Genomic DNA, 18,099 nt, shown 5'->3' with positions numbered 1-18,099 from the left:
GAAGCCTTCGCACGCCTGACACTGCCCGTGTCTAGCTGGGACGTTTGTGGGACCCGGTGCCTGTCCGGGGCCTGCGGCCCGAGCGGGACGACAACACCCCTCGCGCTCGGGGACGGACGCCCCCTCGCTGGCAGCGCCCCGTTACCCGCCGGGGCAGGACCGGGCCCGCACAGGCCGAGAACAACGGCCGGCCAGGCCAGCACCGGGCTGCCCTCGGTGCCTCCCTGCCGAGCCCCGACTCTCGGTCCTCGAGAGGCTCCCGCGGCCAACGCCGGTGACCGGGACCTCCCCGCCGCGGAGCCCCCGCCAGCCCCTGCCCGCCCCGTCGGTGCGGCCCGTCCCGCCCCGCCCGGTCCCGCCCCGTCCCGTCGGTGCAGCCCGTCCCGCCCGGTCCCGCCCCGTCGGTGCGGCGCGGCGGGGCTCGCGGCGGGGATGGCGGCGGGCGGGCGGCGCGGCGGCGAGGAGCTGCCGGTGTACCTGGCGCGGCCGGGCGCGGCGGCCGTGCCCCGGCAGAAGCGCGGGGGGCTCTTCTGCAGCGTCGAGGGCGCCTTCGAGAGCAAGACCCTGGACTTCGGGGCGCTGCGGGTCGGGCAGCGCCGAGCCCCGCCGCCCCCCCGCCCCGGCCCCGAGCCCGGCCCCGGCCCCGAGCCCGGCCCCGAGCCCAGACCGACCGCCGGCGACCTCCGCGCCGCCTCCGACGAGGAGCGGCTGCAGGACCCGGCTCCCGCGGACGACAAGGTAGGGGCCGGGGGGGTGCGGGGGGGTCGCTGCCCCCGGGCGCCGTCCGGCCGCCGATCGCCCCCGGGGCTGGTCGCTGGGCGGGGGGGGGTGGGGGGGGGCGTCGGGCCCGCCCGGTTCTCCGGGGCGCGGGCAGCCGCGGCCGGGCACCCCCGGGGTAGCCAGACCCTGCCCGCCGGGCGGGGGGGTTCGCGCCGGGAGGATCGAGGGGTCGGCGCCGCGTTACCGGAGCGGTAAAGCCGAGCGTTCAGCGGCCCTTGCGGTTGCTTTTTATACTCGGACGAAAGAATGCTGCCCCCCCCTCCCTAAAAAGTGAGTTTTTGGAGTTGTTACTCCAAACCGGGCGGATTTTTACCTCAGGCTGGCCCAGGCCCGAGCGCGCGGCGGGGCAGCACCTGAAGGTGCCACAGGCGCGAGGTGTCCCGGCCCGCGCAGAGCGGCGGGAACGGTCGGGCTCATCCGGCGCCGCAGCGTGGATCCGCCCGCCAGGGGCTGGCTGAGGGCGCCGGGCTGGGGGGTTCTGGTCCCACCAGGTAGGTCTGGCAGAAAGGTGATTAATAAGTTAATTGTGTGGGGTGAATTCCTCAGCTGGGGCCTCGGCGAGCCCGCTGCTGCTCGTGTATGCGAGGGGAGAGGCCAGAGTTGGCCTGTCGGGCAAGGAGGGCGTTTGGCGCTGAATTCTGTAGAAATAGTCGTCTTAAGGGCACTGGTTTTCAAGGGTGAACAGGGCAAAGTAATAAACCCCCGTTTTTAAAAATGGAAGCAAAAATCACTGAAGTAAATAGCAAGGCTGCAGCTTTGCCTGAAGCAGTGGGGCGGTTGTCTCGGGGCCCTGCAGAAGCCTCGGCTGGTGTGAGCCTCGATAAAGCGCAGACGGTTGTGGCGGACAGACCTCAGCGGCTGGGGCCGGGTGGAGCAGCAGCCGCGAAGAGCCGTGGCTCGGCCTGGTTTGGTTTTGGGGAAGAGCATCAGGCCACCCTTAATGTCTGCTGTAGAACTTCTAGCTGGGCAGTGGGTTGCTCTGAGGTTTCTTCATCACACTTTACTTTCTTCAGCCTCTGCTTTTTGGTTTCTTATCGGCACACTATTGGGTTCCTCTTTTTGAGCTTTGCTCCTTTACAGCCTGTTTTACAGGGTCAGGAACAAAATTAACATTATTCCTGTCAGTACCCACGTTGTCCATATGTTTGGAACAGCAGCTGCTGAACTGACCACTGCATTAACAATTTTATGCTGCTGCATGTTGGAAAAGAAGCAGCAACTCACAACGGCCTGTCAGCAGGCTTTGCTGTGAGCTTTTCTTTTAGTCGTACCAAAAGTTTGAAATATTGTTCCCTTTTAAGGTCTTAGGTAGACCCTTATCACTGGAGTTTTGTAGCTGAGGTTTTCCTTCAACACCCCCTCTCTTCCTGGTGATTTCCACTCCTAGATTTCTGCCTCTGAGACCTTCCACCTGATAGGCATCAGCATCCAAACCCTTTCAATCCACACGTCTTGCCCAAGAAGGTGGGAAGCTTCATTGAATGTGTTCTTGTGCACACACGGCTAGAAGGAACCCTGTGACTGGGTGCTACGACTTCCAGTTCGGGAGCATCCCCGAGTCCTGCGACAGTCCGATGGGAAGTGCATCCTGAGGCACCCGGTGCCACCGAGGCAGCTTGTGTTGAACTCTGCAGATTCAGAGCACACAAAGGCTCTTTTGTCAGGGCAAATCGAACTTCTTTGAATAATTTCACAGATTAAGAAACAAAGAGAGAGGTTAAATCATCTGCCCTTGACCAGGCAACTTGTTTATTAGGAGAGCTGAAAGTAAGAGACTTGCCTGTGCACAGATCAGAGACAGAGATGTTTCTCCTGATTTTTGCAGTGAACAGTTTCTTGGAAGTACAACAGACCAACACACCTTTGTTGTTGTTGTTGTTGTAATGGCATTCACTGCCATTAACGCACCAGCATTTCTGCAGAAGGACAGCTGCAGTGTGTAACTGCGCAGTGATAAGACGTGATGTCATACAACCTGCCAGTGTGATACGGGCCCAGGTGGATGTTTCAACCTGACTTTGCTTTAGCACAGTCTGTTGGAAGGACAAAAACTGAGTGGTGGGTCAGGACACAGTGGAACCCTGGTTGCACTACAGCGAGGGATGCGACTAAGAGCTGTTAGGTGCCATGCCTTTGCTTCATCAGTGGGAACTGGAGCTTTGCCCGTTAATTGAGGGAGAGGGACAATGACGGGTGGCTGGGGCAGGGGCTGCTGGAGAAGGCCCTGGCTGCGCAGGCTCCTGCCTGCCTGTGCGGGCACATGGGCGTTCTGAACTCGGCCACGTCCGCTGCGGTGCCCCGTCCTGGTGCAGGACTCGCCCGAACAAGAGATGCTCTTGCTCTTTGCTAAAAGCAGGAGGCCCCTTTCGCTGGTACGAGGGTGTGCTGCAGCAAGGGTAGTTATTGCAGAACACTTGAGATTTGGAGGAACAATGTTGGGGGGCCAGATTCTGCTCTGCTCTAGACTATTCACAGAGACCTTATTTAACAAGAGCAATTTAACTTGGTGCAGGTTTCTGTCAGTAATAGGCTGTGTGGACTCTATCCTTGTGAAGTTTTCCGTGAGAGCTGCCATGCCTTTTGTCTAACTGGAGTGGATTATGCTTGCTTTACTATAATGAAGTCAAAGAGAGTTTCTCTGTAGGTTGCAGACAACACCCTCTGAATTCCTGTGGTGAGGATGTTCACTAAGGGCTAGGAATGTATGAATAGGTACTGGAGAGCTGCAGTGCTGTGCATCTGTGGAGGCAACGTGGCTTTGAGGAGCGGGGAAGGAGCTTTACACTCTGTGCCAGTGCCTGGGACAAAGGTAAACCAGGAGCCTGTGGCAGCCTCCTCCGTGCAGCTCCTTGCTGCTTGGCCGTGCAGACCCTGCTTTTGCCATCCTCGGGTGCGGTGGCACGGGCGGGAGCACTCGGCTTGTTACGCTCACCCCGAGACGTTTTGTCTCGTCCCACTGCGTGGTTCTGCAGTGAAGTCGTCATTTCCAAGGCAACTGGCTGTGCTCCCACAAACACGGGATTGCAGCCTCACCGCAGGCTGGGGCAGCTCTGTCAGCCTGCGAGGAGGAGGAGGAGGCTCCCGCCCTTTGCAGGAGCCAGGAGTGTGAGGGAACGTACTGGGCAGTGAAAGCAGGCGAGGGGTCTGTCCCCTCCAGGAGATGTGCTGGAGCCCGTCCTGGGCTCCACTGGAGTGGCCGGTGTCACACGTGCCTCCTCGTGCCCAGCTGTGTGACACCGCGCAGCCTCTGTGACGGATCCTGGAAGGACGCACAGGGCTGCCTCAGATGGAGAAGGAAGCTTGAGCTAACTCGATCCTCTCTTGGCTTTTCTTTTTCTGACACTTGTAAAATGTGCTATGACATCAGCATTCAGCTTTTTTGTTTCCATTGCCAGTAATTTATAGCAGAAGCACCAAGCCAGCTGCAGCCTTTCCCTTACCAGTGAATTTAGCGTGATCTAAAAGTTGCAGTTGTGTGCTGTCTTGTAGCACAGATTAAGATCTTGCATTTGTGGAAGAGATCATAAAGTACTTTGATAGCATTAATTCATAACCTCAGTATCACCCTGTTCAGCAGAGAGCTCAGGTTTTTGTTTTGGTTTTACTTTTTCTTTTTTTAAGAGAAGGATTTGGAGTTACATTATTTCTGGTGTTTCTACAAACAACAGGAACAAACCCAAGCCACTGAACTAGTTCCTAAAACGAAAATACAGCAGTGAAACCTGTATTATAATTCACGGAATCTGATGCTAGATACGCTGATCTTTATTGAAAAAAATCCTGCACATTTTTGTTTGTGTTTTTTAAGAAATCTGATGCCTGAAGCACCACAATAAGAGGTCAGTTCTTTGGCTGTTCGTTCTGGGATACAGATTATTGCCAGCAGTTATGCAAAACTGCAAAGTTTGATAAACTACCCCCCCTGCCACGTAAGAAGACTCGATTAGATTTCATGGGAGCTACACAGCAGGGGTAGTGCTGTATAGAAATTAGGGATTCAGTTGAAAAGTTCCCGCTTGCTGCATAGAGCTTTTGTTTTTCCAAAAAACTCACCCTAAGATGGAAATAGTTTGAGTTATCACACTACCTTGTGGCAACAGCTCTTGGTTTCCTTCTGTCCTCATTCTGAGCTCCGGGTGGCCAAGGCTCTGCTGGCCCCAGTGTCGTGGGTGGTGGGGTTGGAGTGGGGACACAGGGGGTACCAGCCCCCCACATCCGTGAGGCATTGTGATGGCACACCAAGCTCGCTACGCTGGGGCTGGGGAAGGACGCTGCAAGTTGTTATTCTGGGTGATACGTTCTTGAAAACCTCATGCTTTTCCTGGGAGAATGTATGTCTTTTTGGAACTTTTATGCAGAAAAGAAACTGGGTTTTGCAGCCAGGTGTAAGAAAAGGGGTTGGCTGATCACTCAGTCATGCGCTGGTCCGGCCTGTTCTCAGCCTTCTTGAAGCAGACCTCTGTCCTGACAAGGCAGGGGCCCTGGGCGGGCTGGCTGGCACCACCTCCAAGAAGAGAATTTTTGCCTTTCTTTTGTGTTATGACCCCGGAATGTGCAGCGTTTAGATGGATTCTGACCTGGTGGTTTAGAAGGGGCTCGTGCAGGGCAAGGAGTTCTTTTCTGTGTCCATGATAGGGTTTATAATGCTCTTTACCTTTGCAAAGTGATACCCCAAAAGATTCTTTATTTAAATTGAAAAGCCAGTGATATTTTTTCTCCACATTTAACAACTAGTAACAGATCCTAGCCATGGCACATTTTATGGGAGCAGTGGGACATCACCAAGCATGCCATGAGGTGCACTGTACTCAAGATGCTCTAGCAACAGCCCGTTGCAGCAGGTAGGAGAGGTGATGCTTCTTTTAATACTGTATGGGGTTTTTTGAGGTTATCAGAAAACACAGCAAGACCTGCACCTGCTGCTGCATCAGGAAAAGTCTGTTTTCACAAGTAGCTTCCAGAGTAGCTGAGGTTGCTTCTCCCTGACCACAGACCAGCAGTGGGCTCGCTCAGTGCTCTGGTGAGGGGTGCCACCAGAACACCTGCAGCAGGACGTGGTGTCAGCGAAGCAGCAGCTTCTCTCCTCTGAAGTGGTTCTGGGCTGTGAAGCCCAGCAGGGTACGAGGGGCCTCTGTCCCTGCCAAGCTGCTGGCTTTGGGGTGAGAAATGAAGGGCTGGTTCCCAGGCGCCTGTTGTCCTGCCAGGGCTGTCACGGAGGTGTCGCCGGGAGCCTCCTGGCAGGTAGCATTCAATCGACAGACATACCTCAGGAGCCAAACAAGCTACATGGGCCACGTGGACTTTTCTTGTTGTTCTCACACATTTGTGTGACTTCTGAGATGCCCATTTTAGGAAAGAAAGGAAAACAATGAAAAATTCTGAGAAGTAGCTAAACGTTTTGAGATTTGCAAGGCAAGACTCACTGCTTTCTCACTTGGAAGAGGCTTTGTTGTGTTGGAAACTCCTCTAAGCATTTTTTATGAACGTAGTTGAAAGTGTCAAACACAAACTTCAGTAGGTTTAAATTGAAATGAAACATTGTGGTTTGGCTGCAGCAAAATACTTGGCTCCATCCAAAATAATCTCTTCCTTTTCTTTTTATCTTAGATGTCACTACCTCCAGCAGGCCAGAACAACCCCAGCTCTGCCTGTCCAGGCGTGGAAGGAGTGTTTGTCTCCTGTACGTGCCAAGCGTGCCACTGGCAAGGTGGACTAAGCTTTTGGGGCTTTCCTTTCCTAATGGATGGTGTCTTGCTGGCAGCTGCCGAGACACGGGTCCTCCAGGAGGATTCAGCAGGGTCCTGGGGTTGTAGCTCAGCAGCTTTCCCATGTCAGTGGGCCGCTCGGCTCCTCTTGCAGGGGAGGGCGAGCAGGATGCTCCCTGGACTGTTGCGGAAGGGTCTTGCTTGTGGTCCCACCGAAGTCCCACAGCGGCCGGTCGGGCTGGAGTCTGGTGGCCGGCACCCGCAGCCGTGGGCACATGGATCAGGGCAGCCTGGAGGAGGCTGAGCCCTCATGTGTGAAGGGGGGGACCTTGAAATGGCCTGACCCTGCGCACACCCTGTCAGCTGCGCTGCCAGCACCGGGGCGGGAGCTTGCAGATGGACCAGGTGGGTGCAGCTCCGTGGAAAAATTGTGTGGGGCTTAGAGGGGGTGTGTGTGAATTTAGTGGGAAGCTGTATGCGTCTGTGTTAGAAACAGCTCTTCTCCAGTATCACCAGTGATCTGGAAGGAGAGGTACAGCATGTGGCAGTGATGTTGTGAATGGCACCTGGGGAGGAATGATTCTGACATGGTCTTGAGGGCTCTGAGACGTGAGCCGGGAATGACAAAAAGAGATTCAGCTCTGACAAGTGCAAGCAAACAGAGGTAGAGAAAGACTGTAAAATGTAGATGCCGTTGCAAATGGCGTCAAAACAAGGAGGTTTCATGATGAGACCCAGAAAAGTCATTTCATGTGTGGCCTGCTCTTCGGAGATGGTCTGAGTGAGGGCAAAGCTGGTCGCTGACAGTCAGCCCTGATCCCAAGGAAGACCATGGTGGAGACCAGCTAGAGCTGCGTTTGCTCTGTCACTTCATTTCGGGTGAAAGCTTTCCCCACACGGACCCCTTCCATCCTCACCTCTGCAAAGAGGTGGAAAGCGGAGGAGGTTGGTTTTTCTGCTGGGGAGCAGTTGCTATGGATGGCTGGAGGAAATGGGAGGAAGAAACAAAAAACAAACATGCCGGCAGCCTTCCTGGAGACAGGGCTGAGAAGCTGGAAAATGTAGCTGGACCTTGGCTTGTTCAGCTGGGCTGGCTCGTGACTGTGGGTCAGATCCAGCAACATCTTTCCCATCGCTCTGCTAGGAACAGCCGAGCCCCATTGTACAACACACAGATTTGGGTCCGTAACGGGTGTTTCCATTCAACTGAGGGGCAGAAGGGACGGAGCTGCCACCATCAGATGCAGCACATGCTCTGATCCCATGTGGGAGAGGAGTTGAGCCACCATCACAGCTGCACTTATCCTGCACGTGGCATGAGTCAGGATCTGTTCCTGGGTGGAGTTTAGGTCTGTCAGTAGTTTACAGCATCTGGTTTTCTCTGGGATGTAAAATAGATGATGCTTCCAGGGAGCTGAGCCAGCATGCTGGCGGGAGCCAACCCCAGCCAGGTACCTGCGGTTTTAGAGATGCCTGTGGAGAGGGGAGCTCTCCTTAGTCTAGCTTTTGCCAGCTAGAGAAGGGGTGCCCGTGTGCTCCCCGTATCTGCTGGCCAGGGGTGTCAGACCTCTTGCAGGGGATGCAGCGAGGTCTTGATATCCCTGGACTTTCTTTTTTCACAGGGTTCTTTGCCATGACAGCACAGCAGCCTGCAGCAGGGCCTCTGCTCGTGGCTGAGGACTGAAGAGTTATTTCTGAGCATTCTTTTGGTGCCCTGGATCACCACCCGCTTGGCCAAGAGCCTCCATGTCTTAGCGTTGCTGGGAGGATCCTGTCCGGGTCGGGTGTCTTGTGTCCATGGGGCTGCAGGGTGGGATGAGGAAGATGGCAGCAGCCCCCTCCAGCAGCTGCACCAGCCATGGGTGCCAGAGGGTCTGGCCCTGCGGTCTGGTGACATCCTACAGCAAGAGCACCCGTCACCCGCCACTGGCACCGGGGGTCTGCCTGGCTAGGGGCTGGGCGGGGCAAGGACGGTCCTGACTGGTAATGGAATGTCTCTTGGGGCACCCCTCATTTTCTCCTGCAATTCTGGCTGTATGCTCCGCTACTTCTGCTTCTTTACTGTAGTGCTGATCTAATTTGGAGCCTACTTCTGCACTCAGGTTTTATGCCCTTGAGCCCCCAAGGCCATTTACAGACTCAGTTTTGCCGCCAGGTACCCTTGAGTTCTGCCAGCCCAGCTGCCACCACCTTCTTGCTCTTGTGTTTCTCTCCCCTCCTTTTTTTCCTGGTGAGTCTGGATTCGTTCTGCTCCTCTCTGGGCTGTGCGGTTTCGCCAGCCCATCCTCACAGCCAGGAGCCCCGTGTCCTTCCCACAGCCTGTCCTGCACCAGAGCCAGGGGCTGTGGGGGGGAAGCAGCTCCAGCCCCCCAGGAGACAGTGGTTTGTGTTTCCCATCGCCAGCCTGCCCGGGGCAGAGCAGCTCCCTTCATGCTAACCTTGCAGCCTGGGCAGCGAGGAGCTCTGGCAGAGCAGAAATCTGGGGGCTTGAGGGGGTGTGTGTGAGAGAAAGGCAGGGAATCATTAATGTATGTATTCAGTAACAAAACTGGGACATACAGGCTGCTCTGCTGGGCTCTCTGCATTTCCATCATGCCTCTGAAGGGAGGATCTGGGCAGAGGTGCTACCTCCGGAGCTAGCAGGTGGGCAGTGTCTCACCAGCTGAGGCCGGCAGCGGGGCCGAGCAGAGGGACGGCAGCCGTGGCAGTGCCCGGTCCCATAGCCCGCTGGGCCAGCAGCTCCCTCCCAGCCCTGCCCTCACGCGGGACACTGTGCAACCTGGCCCCAGGGAAGGAAAAGCACTTGCCGAGCCACCCAACTCAAGGGCACGTCATGGCTCTGCAGGATCAGGCTGTAATTGAATTAATTGGCCTTGAAGCAGCAGTCACTCATGTACACATATTAGCATATTCCATTTGACATGTTTGGTTTCAACCTCATTTATTTCTGGCAAAGAGAAGAAACAGCTTCTCCCTCGCCCGGACACCTCCTCTGTGTGCACACAGGAGCTGTTTGGGGGGGGTGAGGGTCCCTGCGTTAGTGCAGGGATGGGCCGGTCGCAGTGCGGCATACACCTCCAGAGGTGGGCTTGCTCAGGAGACATGAGAGATCTGGTCACTCCTGAAGCCTGTGGATTGCTGGGCCTCTCAGCTGCAGCTGGTAGCCAAAGTCGGTGATGAACCATATCAGCATCACCAGCTGCCCCTTCCCACCTTCCTCTCTGGCCACTGTCACACTTCAGCGTAGGTGGAGGTTAGGAGTCTTGTACTGTAGATTAAAGCACCCTGGTGTTAGCCCTGTGCTTAGTTGCTTCATGTGGACAGCGTAGGATGGTCCACAAACCTCAAGGTGTCCCCAGGCCACAGGGTGAAAACTGGTATTTTGTTAGGGACGTTGTCTCGGTGTTTGCTGTGGGCACGCTGGAGTCGCTGTGGGCTCCTGACGGTCAAGGGCAATCCCTTCTGGGGACATCTGCTTTTTCAGAGCCTTTGTTACGTTCTGTGAGGCATCATCTCAGACGAGGATTTTGTGGATGGCATCGCCTGTCACCTCAGTCCAAAGGTCGAAGAAAGGAATGGTCCTGAATAGGGCTGCTAACAAATTCTGGCACCCTAATGTCAATTTGGACAGGTGATTGAAATCAGGTGGTAATCCAGCTGGAGTGGCAGCAACACCTACTGCTTTTAACCTAACAGTTCCTTGAAAATGTGAAATGCTGACCTAGAAGTTTAGTTTGTTTCAGGCCATACATCTGCTGATTTCCCCTCTTGTTTCCTCTGACAAGGCCCCAATGTATATTCTAGTCAGGAGAAAACTAAGCAGAGTTGCTTCACTGTGGAAAATCTTGTGTCCCTGCCCACCACCTGCCTCATACAACATGTGTCTCCTGCTGCCTCCTGGCAGACCTCACGTGCGTCCAGCACAAGCAGCTGAGTTTCAGATTCCTTCCCATTCATGTCTGCTCCAGAGTGGGAGTTTGAAGGACCACAGAGCTCTGTGTTGCCTCTGGGAGATGGTGTGGATGGTGGGAATGGTGTGAAAGTCAGTGTAGTTGTGTTTCTCAGTAACAGAGCCAGTGGGCTCTCTTCCCAGTTTCCTCCAGCTCTGGCTCTCAAGTTGAACGTGAGAGATTGAGAGAGCTGGAGCCAACAGCACTGAGTAGTGCGATTGTCAAACGCTCGTGAGCACTCATCACTTGGAGCTGGACTTCCCACAGAAGTAGGGGTGACCCCATGGATCTCAGTGGGAAGGGGACAGAGAGTGTGGAGGGAGAGCCACGGCTCTGGGTCAGCAACCCCCTTGCTCCAGCAGTGTGCACAAGCACAGGAAAGGCTTCTCTGAAGTTTGTGTGGTGGAAGTTCCTGGTGCGCTGGGGTAGGAGCGTGTGCCCAGCCTCAAGACCCCGTGTCCTGCTGGAGGTTCCATCTGGAGGGGGTGCACCAGCTGTGGTGCCTCAGTCCCTTGGACTCGCTGTGCTCCCATGTAGGTCAGCCCCTGGTAACTCATCTGCTAGGAGAGAAGAGGGGGTGGTTTTATGCAAAAAATACATATGGGGAGGAGGAGACTGTGTGCGTGGGGACGGGCTGTCCTTACAGTTCTGCTGAACATTGTGACATTGGAGCCGTGATTATTCCATGACCGGTTATATTCGCTGTACCCAGGTTGTGCCTGTCCGTAAGAGCCGTTGGTTGCAGACGTGTAGGGCTGGTGGGATCTGCTTTCATCCTTTGCGCTAGAGCTGGGTCAGCGGCATCCTGGTCTTTCTTTAAGACAGGTGCTGAGCCTGGGCTGCTGAGCTCTGGCCGACCACAGCCAGAGCTGGGTTTGTTCTGGTGACAAAGTCCTTGCAGCAGCACCTGCCTTCTGCTCCGTGTTGACGCTGCTGGTGTTCCTCGCCATGCTCCTGTCACCCATCGTGGCTATCCACAACCGTCTAGTGCCCTCTTATCCCAGTGGGTGTTTCTGAGGAGGTTATGAGCTGTAAGAGTATTGCCAGTTTTAAATAACTTTCAAGTTGACCTTGCTTCTTGTTGAGGATGTTTCAAAGCATGTGAGTAACACCTCACTGACTGCACCTGGAAGAGGTCCTATGGAAAAAAGAAATCTTTTTCCATTTTGAATTTTTGGGCCCAGGGAAGCAGGTTTTACTGTGTGTTTGTGTGAGTGTCACATAGCAACCAGGAGGAAAGCACATCTCTTCAAAAGAAGGATCTGAAGTCACCGTGGTTGTCCAGCATCCACGGGGCTGATGCAGGCTTGGCTCTTGAAACTGTCCACGTGCTGCATCTGTCTGCATTGTCATTTATCTACTATTAACTAATTAACTGCTACTCCAGATGAAGTAACGTGGTACCACCTAGCATAGGGACACCCTTCAACTTTCTGGAAAACGGGTGAGTGAAATTTCAGGAAGTTTGGCAATAGGGCTCAAGGGTCTTTCTCACGTCCAGCCCCAGCCAGTCTAATTTCAGTAGAGACCAGGGCCTGTTCCTGAGGCATCTCAGTGTCATGGCAAGGACAGTGCGGTCGGGTGCCTTATCTCCTCCCTATGCACTCCCTGGTTGCAGAGGGTCCAGCACTGCTCCCCTGCTCCCTTCCTGGCGCTTGCAGACACCTCCCTGCCCACGGACCCACGTGGGAGGGGGAAGCTTCCAGCCCGTCTCTTGCCAACTGCTGGGGTGCTGCAGCTCATGGGCAGCCGCCCGGGAGCTGCGGGAAGGGAGGCAGGAGGCGGTGGTCCAGCTGGGCCAAGCAGCCCACGCAGTTTTGCAGATGCCCTCGTAGTCCTGGCAGTAAGAAGTAGGTTATTGAGAAGCTGCTGACTGTCGCTTTAAGCTGGTGAAAGCTTTTTGGGTTTAGAGTAAATAAGTATCCAGTAAAACTTTCTAAGATCTTCAGCGGCAGCACACACAGAGTAACAGACTCAGTGAGTAATGAAAGCTTTGGGCTGGGTTACTGAGCCAGTGGGGACATCAAAGCTTGTGGTAAGGGAGGGCTGCCATGCCAATCTGCGTGCTTAGACCTTCAGCAAGGAGAACGTATAATTAGCACTACTGAGTGTGACCCCCCGCTGAACCCCGCAGCAGAGCGCGCGTCAGACAGGCCACGCTGCCATCACCCGCTTCTCCGAGTCCGAGCTGGCTGTGGTGCCAGGGCTGTGCGGGGAAGGCAGCTCTGGCTCTGCGGGCGCACGCACCGGTGAGCAGAGCGTTCCTTGGGCCCCCGCAAACGTCGTCAGGTTCTGGTTGGGAAAGCAGCCAAAGGGAGGGATGGGTGCTCCTCACCTGGGTCAGATGGCTTCAGCAGGAGCTGCACACGGGATTTACAGCGGTGCCCGTCCGGGTGTGGCTGCGAGGTCTGGCTAGTGGAGGACACACCGTTGGCTGCTGCCTGGCAGCAGGAGCTGTGGGAAGATCTCGCTGATGGTGTTCAGAGCTCTGCACGTGAGAGGGGCAGCAGCCGGCCAGGGAGAGAAAGCGAGATCCAGGCCCGGCCGCGGCTCTGCGGCCCTGCCGGCAGCACCACGGGTCACGCCAGGCGGGAGAGGGCAGACGAGCCCTTCCCATGGTAGCACAGCTCCAGTGCTGGCTGGCAACGGGGTCCCGGCCCAGCATCGCCTGCCTTGGCGCACGCTCAGTACTGGTAAGCGGTTCCACGGCTTAAACCTTCCTGCCGAGGCCGCAGCTGAGGAGATACAGAAGTTCTTAGGGCTGCCAGCACTCGTGGTTAGATGCGTACGGCATTTTGCTATTTTTTGAATGTTTCCAATTTTTGTGCTTGTGAAAGAAAGTTTAGGGCAATCCAGATGCACTCTGGCGGTACCAAATAATCCATTCTTTTAGAAATCTCTTTCATTTTTACTGGCTATTACTACATGGAAAAGTTTCAGCTTGTCGGGAGCCCGGTTGTGGCCTGCTCCCCCCGCTGCTGTCTGCGGGGGGAAGCCCAGGGCTCGGGGTGGCCGCGGCAGGGCTGGTGCCCGGAGGCTGGGCTCTGCCCGGTGCTGGCTGCCGGGGGACGGTGTTGGGGGGGGCAGCACCTCGTACCGGTGCCCAGCACCCAGCATGTGGAGGGTGACGAGCCCTGCTCGGTGTCGGGGAGTTGTGCACAGGGAGCGGTGCCCGGTACCCGGCGTGCAGGGAGACGTGAGTGGTGCCCGGCACCCGATGCTGGGTGTACCGGGAGCTGTGCCCGGAGCCCGGTATCTGGTACCTGCTGCACCGGGAGTGGTGCCCGGAGCCCGGTACCCAGTACCCGGTGCCTCGGGAGCGGTACCTGGTACCTGATGCCCAGTGCCCGGTGGCGGGGCGCCCTCTGGCGGGCGCGGGGGGTGCAGTGGGCGGGGCGGGGCGGTTCGGTCCCCGGTTGTCACGGCGGGCGCGGGTTCGCCTTTGTGCGGAGCCGGCGCGGAGGAGAGCGCGGGCGGGCCGGGCGGTGCCATGTCGTACCAGGGCAAGAAGAACATCCCGCGCATCACGGTGGGTGCCGCGGGCGGGGCGGGGGGCGCTGCCGGTGCTGCCGGTACCGGTGAGCCCGGGACGGGCGGGACCGCGCCCCGGCGGGCTCGGCCCTGGCTGGAGCTCCGGCAGCGGCCGGTGCCCGGCGGTACTCGCTCCCCGGGCGCTGCCCGCCTGCCCCCCCCGCCTCCCGGAGAATCCCGGCGGCGGGCGCGGGGACCGGCCCGGAGAGCCCACCGCACCGGCGGGCATCCCTCCGGGCGGGGCCGGGAGCGGGTCCCCAGTGTCCCGGGGCGAGGGGACGGATGCCCGGGCCGGTGCCACCCGCCGGTCCCGGTCTGTCCTCCTGTGGTGCCGCCTCAGGTGCGGCGGCCCCGGTGGCTGCCGCAGTACGACGGGGACCGCGGCTGCCGCCGGCGCGGAGTGGGGAGGGGGCCGGTGACATGTCTCCCTCGAAGGCGCAGGCACCCCTGGTCCCCCCAGTGCCACCAGTGCTCCTGCGCTGGGCGCTCCCGCTGGGATCCAGCGGCTCTCCCTGGGGGAGGCTGCCCGGGGCGTTCTCCTGGAAAACCGTCAGGTCTTTCATCTTGTTGACGGCGTTCCGCTGGCTTTGTGTGGCTCCCGGTTCTCCCCCGAGGGCAGCTTCGGCCCCCTGAAGAAAAAGGAAAAACAAAGCACTTGAGCTTCATTATTCTTTTTAATGTACAGATGCGAACAGAACGCTCCCAAAGAAGCACAAAGGTCATTAACCGCTGGAAAGAGAAATTCCTTTGTCAACCCAGACTCAGTCGCTTTAATCAGCAATATCACCCCTTTGCACTCTTGTGTATCCTTAGACCACCATGGCGACAACAGCGTTACTGCTGCAGGTGGCATTCCTCCCGTTCTCTGGGGCTTTTTCTGCAAAGACCTTTATGATACACTTTACCCATATGCAGGGCTTGTTCCTGCTCCTCTGGGATCCAGCGGGATCTTTCTCACCCCAGTGGTAGCAAAAATCTCACCAGCTGCTTTACTTCTCCCTATTAAATGCTCTCCTCAGCCTGCTGAAGCTGCAGATGCTGCGGGTGTGGTGCCCGTGTAGCTGATGTTACAGGTAGCTCTCTCCTCTGACTTCTGCAGCTTGGTGGCCACCCTCTGGGACTCGCTTGCCTGGTTCTGCAGCGTTATCATGTCCTGGCTGGGGTGGAGGAGGCTGCTCTGGAATTCTGGTCAGGACACCCATTATGTCCTGAGCCCGTGCTCTGGGGCCAAGGGGGGCAATGGAGTGAAGTCAGGTGTTGGGTGGTCTCTGTTTTAATGGAATGGCAGAAGGAAAATCCCAGCTACAGTGTCTCCCCTAGAACAAAGCGTTTTCTGTCCCCTTCTGCAGACCGTGGCCCCCTGGGCATTGTTTTGATTGTTTATTCCTCCTTCCTAGATCTCTGCCCCAGGATCTGTTCTTGTATGTCAGGACACACGGTGACTTCTGGGGACGGCAGATTGTCAGCGAAGCTGCACTTGTTAGTAGAGAGACTTTTGGGACTGCGTTGTGCCACTGGGATACAGGATATCTGGGAGACCTTTCAGGCACGTCAGGCATCACAGCTGGGGGAGGTCTGAAGCGTGAGTGTACACCGAGAAGGGTGCTGGCAGTGACTGTGCTAATAGCACTGAGTGATGACAGCCTGCAGGTGAGGGCAGCCGTGCCGTCCTCCCTTGTCACCCAAGCAATAGGCAGGTTTGGCTTTTGTGAAGGATTTATTGGAATTTTGAGTATTTTTACTTCCTGACAGCTATTGTTTAAACTGTCTAGTGTGATTCTGGAGATGCACAAACACTCCCTCCTGGTTCCTCTCGTGCTCAACAGTGCTGCAGTCAGAATTCATAGTTAGTTTCTGACAATAACATCTGAAAAACCACAGGTTGCCTGTTTTATCTGTTTGCAGCAATTTCTGGTCTTTTCTAGAACAGCCATTTTAGTGGAGAAGCCAGGAGCGTGAGCGAGGGGTGCTGTGTTTGTGTGCGATAAATTGCTGTGGGAATTATTCCCGACCTGAATTGTAAAAGCCTGGTCAAAAGCTACGTGTGACTGTGTGACAGGCGAGACCGTAGCCACTGAGGGAAGACTGGGAAGCATGGGCATGTCTGTTTGGTTGCGATGTGGAGGAAACATGGGGAGGTTAACTGAGTCTTTTGGGTTTCTCAGTGATTGCTTCATCATCTTGGTATGGAAGTGTTGCTCTTCACAGGTTGTGCACAGTGCATCAGAGACCAGTAAATGTGGTATTGCTTTCCAGATGTGTGCTGATGCTGGGATGCCCAGCTCAGGAGAACAGTAATTTCAAACCTTGTGTGTCTATTGAGAGACTTTTTATTAGTTCCTTTTCTTTGGTTGTTTGGAGATATGATTAAAATACTTCCCCTCCTGCTGTCCACAGTATGTTTTCCTGTTCCTGCAGAAAGAGGTGGAAGACTGAAGTGGTGAAATACCTTGCCCCGGTTTCACAAATTAACTGTTAGCAGAGCTGTTGGTTGAATCAAAATCACCCAGTCTTTGTGCTTTGGTCACAAAAGCCTTTCCTATCCCAGGTAGACTGGAATTCCCATGTTTTTTCTTGGTGTGAGCCATGCCCATCCCCTTCAACCACCCTGTCACAGCCCACCAGCACCACCTCTGTGGTGTCTCTGACACCTCTAAAGACAATGAGGTCTGCACAGGGACGGCTGGTGTGTTGTGTCGGGTGCGAGTGGGGAGAAAAGCCTCAGCTACAGATTAGACAGATCTTGGTAAACTGGCAGCTATCAGTTTGGCGTTTCTTACCATGCCCACAGGCCGTGGGCAGTCGTAGGGTGTAGCTAGCGGCTGGCTGTCTATCCCGGTGACTCCAGCCAGGGGTTTTTCCATGCTGTCGTGTGGTATGTTAGTAAGGAGGAGACATCCAGCTACTGATGAAACACCACTGCAATTAGTGTCTCTTCTTTTACGAGGGAAAGAGCAGTAAAGTCATACACCTGCTCCCATGCTACCCTAATTATGCCCTTGTGCTTTGTTAACAAGGTGAGCGCTATTCTTGGCCGGGTTCAGCAGCCTTCTGGAAGCTGCTGCCTCTTTCCTCTGCAGCATCACACTGAGAGATGTAAGACACCCCCTGCTATTCTGGGATCTCAAATGACCGGATGATGCTTAAGAGCAGAGTGTGGCCGTGAGGGAACGGGTTATGGTTTTGGAAGCTTGATCCCGAGTGCCAACAGGTGGAGAAATGGGGAGTGTTCAGCAAAAAGGCAGGGCAGGGGTGGTGGGGGCTGTTTCAGCAAAGCTGTGCTGGAAGGTGCTTCCAGGCTGCCTTGCGGAGCGGCTCCTGTGCTTGCAGCGATGGGTGCTGCAAGAGGCACCGCACCGGTGACAAACGGGCTGTCGCTGGCTGCGCCGAGACTCGCCAAGACACGGTCAGAGCTGGGGACGTGGCCGGCGAGCCCGGCAGGTCAGTGCCAGCCATCGGGAGAGCTGTGCCCAGCCACGCTCTGCATGGCACCTTCCGCAGGGCAGATAGCACCTTCCCTGGGCACGGTCGCCCCGTCCCGCGGCGGGAGGGAAGGTGCTCCCTGACCTGCCTCCGCCGCTCCTGCCACAGGAGGGTTTTTCCGTGCGCCAACAATGGCTGATGACACAGCCCGACACTGGCTAGCGGGGAGACGTGGTGGGTGTGGACATGCATAAACGAGCCCTGGCAGGGGGAACAGTGCGTTTATTGTAATCTGAGGCTGCTCTGGCAGCGTGTGCTGCAGAAGCTTATTAAGTCAGACTTGTTTCCTTGTAACTGCTTCATTCTCTTCCTTTCTTGCTCCTTTTAAAGTCTGGGTGCACTCCTGAATGATGCCAGAGCCTGTAGATGTGGTGTCATTTGGATTTTACTTATTTATTATTTTTTTTAAGTCGTAGCTGGTGGGTAGGCGCCGATGCAGTCCTCCCCTCTCCGGCGGGCACAGGGGGTGTCTGGCAGCCGGGCTCAGGGTAGGCCCCGAGGCAGCACCCGGTCCCCTGAATGAACGCCTTGTTCATGCTCCAGCTATTGTGGACCTCACAGTTCTGTGCACTAACAGAGTTAGCACTGAGCAGCCCTTCACATCTGCCACAGAATGACCATTTGTGTTTGTGGACAGGCATATTTTCTGA

The 18,099-nt window shown here is 56.1% G+C and overlaps 1 protein-coding gene across 2 annotated transcripts in view; it reads left to right on the top strand.

Annotated features, from left to right (window-relative positions):
• Positions 1 to 417: 417 nt before the first annotated feature.
• Positions 418 to 18,099, top strand: part of DPYSL3 (dihydropyrimidinase like 3) — a 36,541-nt gene continuing 18,859 nt past the window's right edge. The window contains exon 1 of one of the 2 annotated variants that reach the window (XM_074883448.1): positions 418 to 738. In XM_074883448.1, the coding sequence (XP_074739549.1) occupies positions 433 to 738 (306 nt within the window). In that variant the 5' untranslated portion in view covers positions 418 to 432. Of the gene's footprint in view, positions 739 to 13,835; positions 13,965 to 18,099 lie in introns of those variants that run through there. The other variant, XM_074883449.1, reaches the window with a different exon arrangement.

This window comes from Strix uralensis, chromosome 14, assembly GCF_047716275.1.
Source record: "Strix uralensis isolate ZFMK-TIS-50842 chromosome 14, bStrUra1, whole genome shotgun sequence".
Lineage (NCBI taxonomy): Eukaryota > Metazoa > Chordata > Aves > Strigiformes > Strigidae > Strix > Strix uralensis.
The sequence above is the reverse complement of the archived record's forward strand: the minus strand, read 5'-3'. Positions and strand labels throughout refer to the sequence as shown.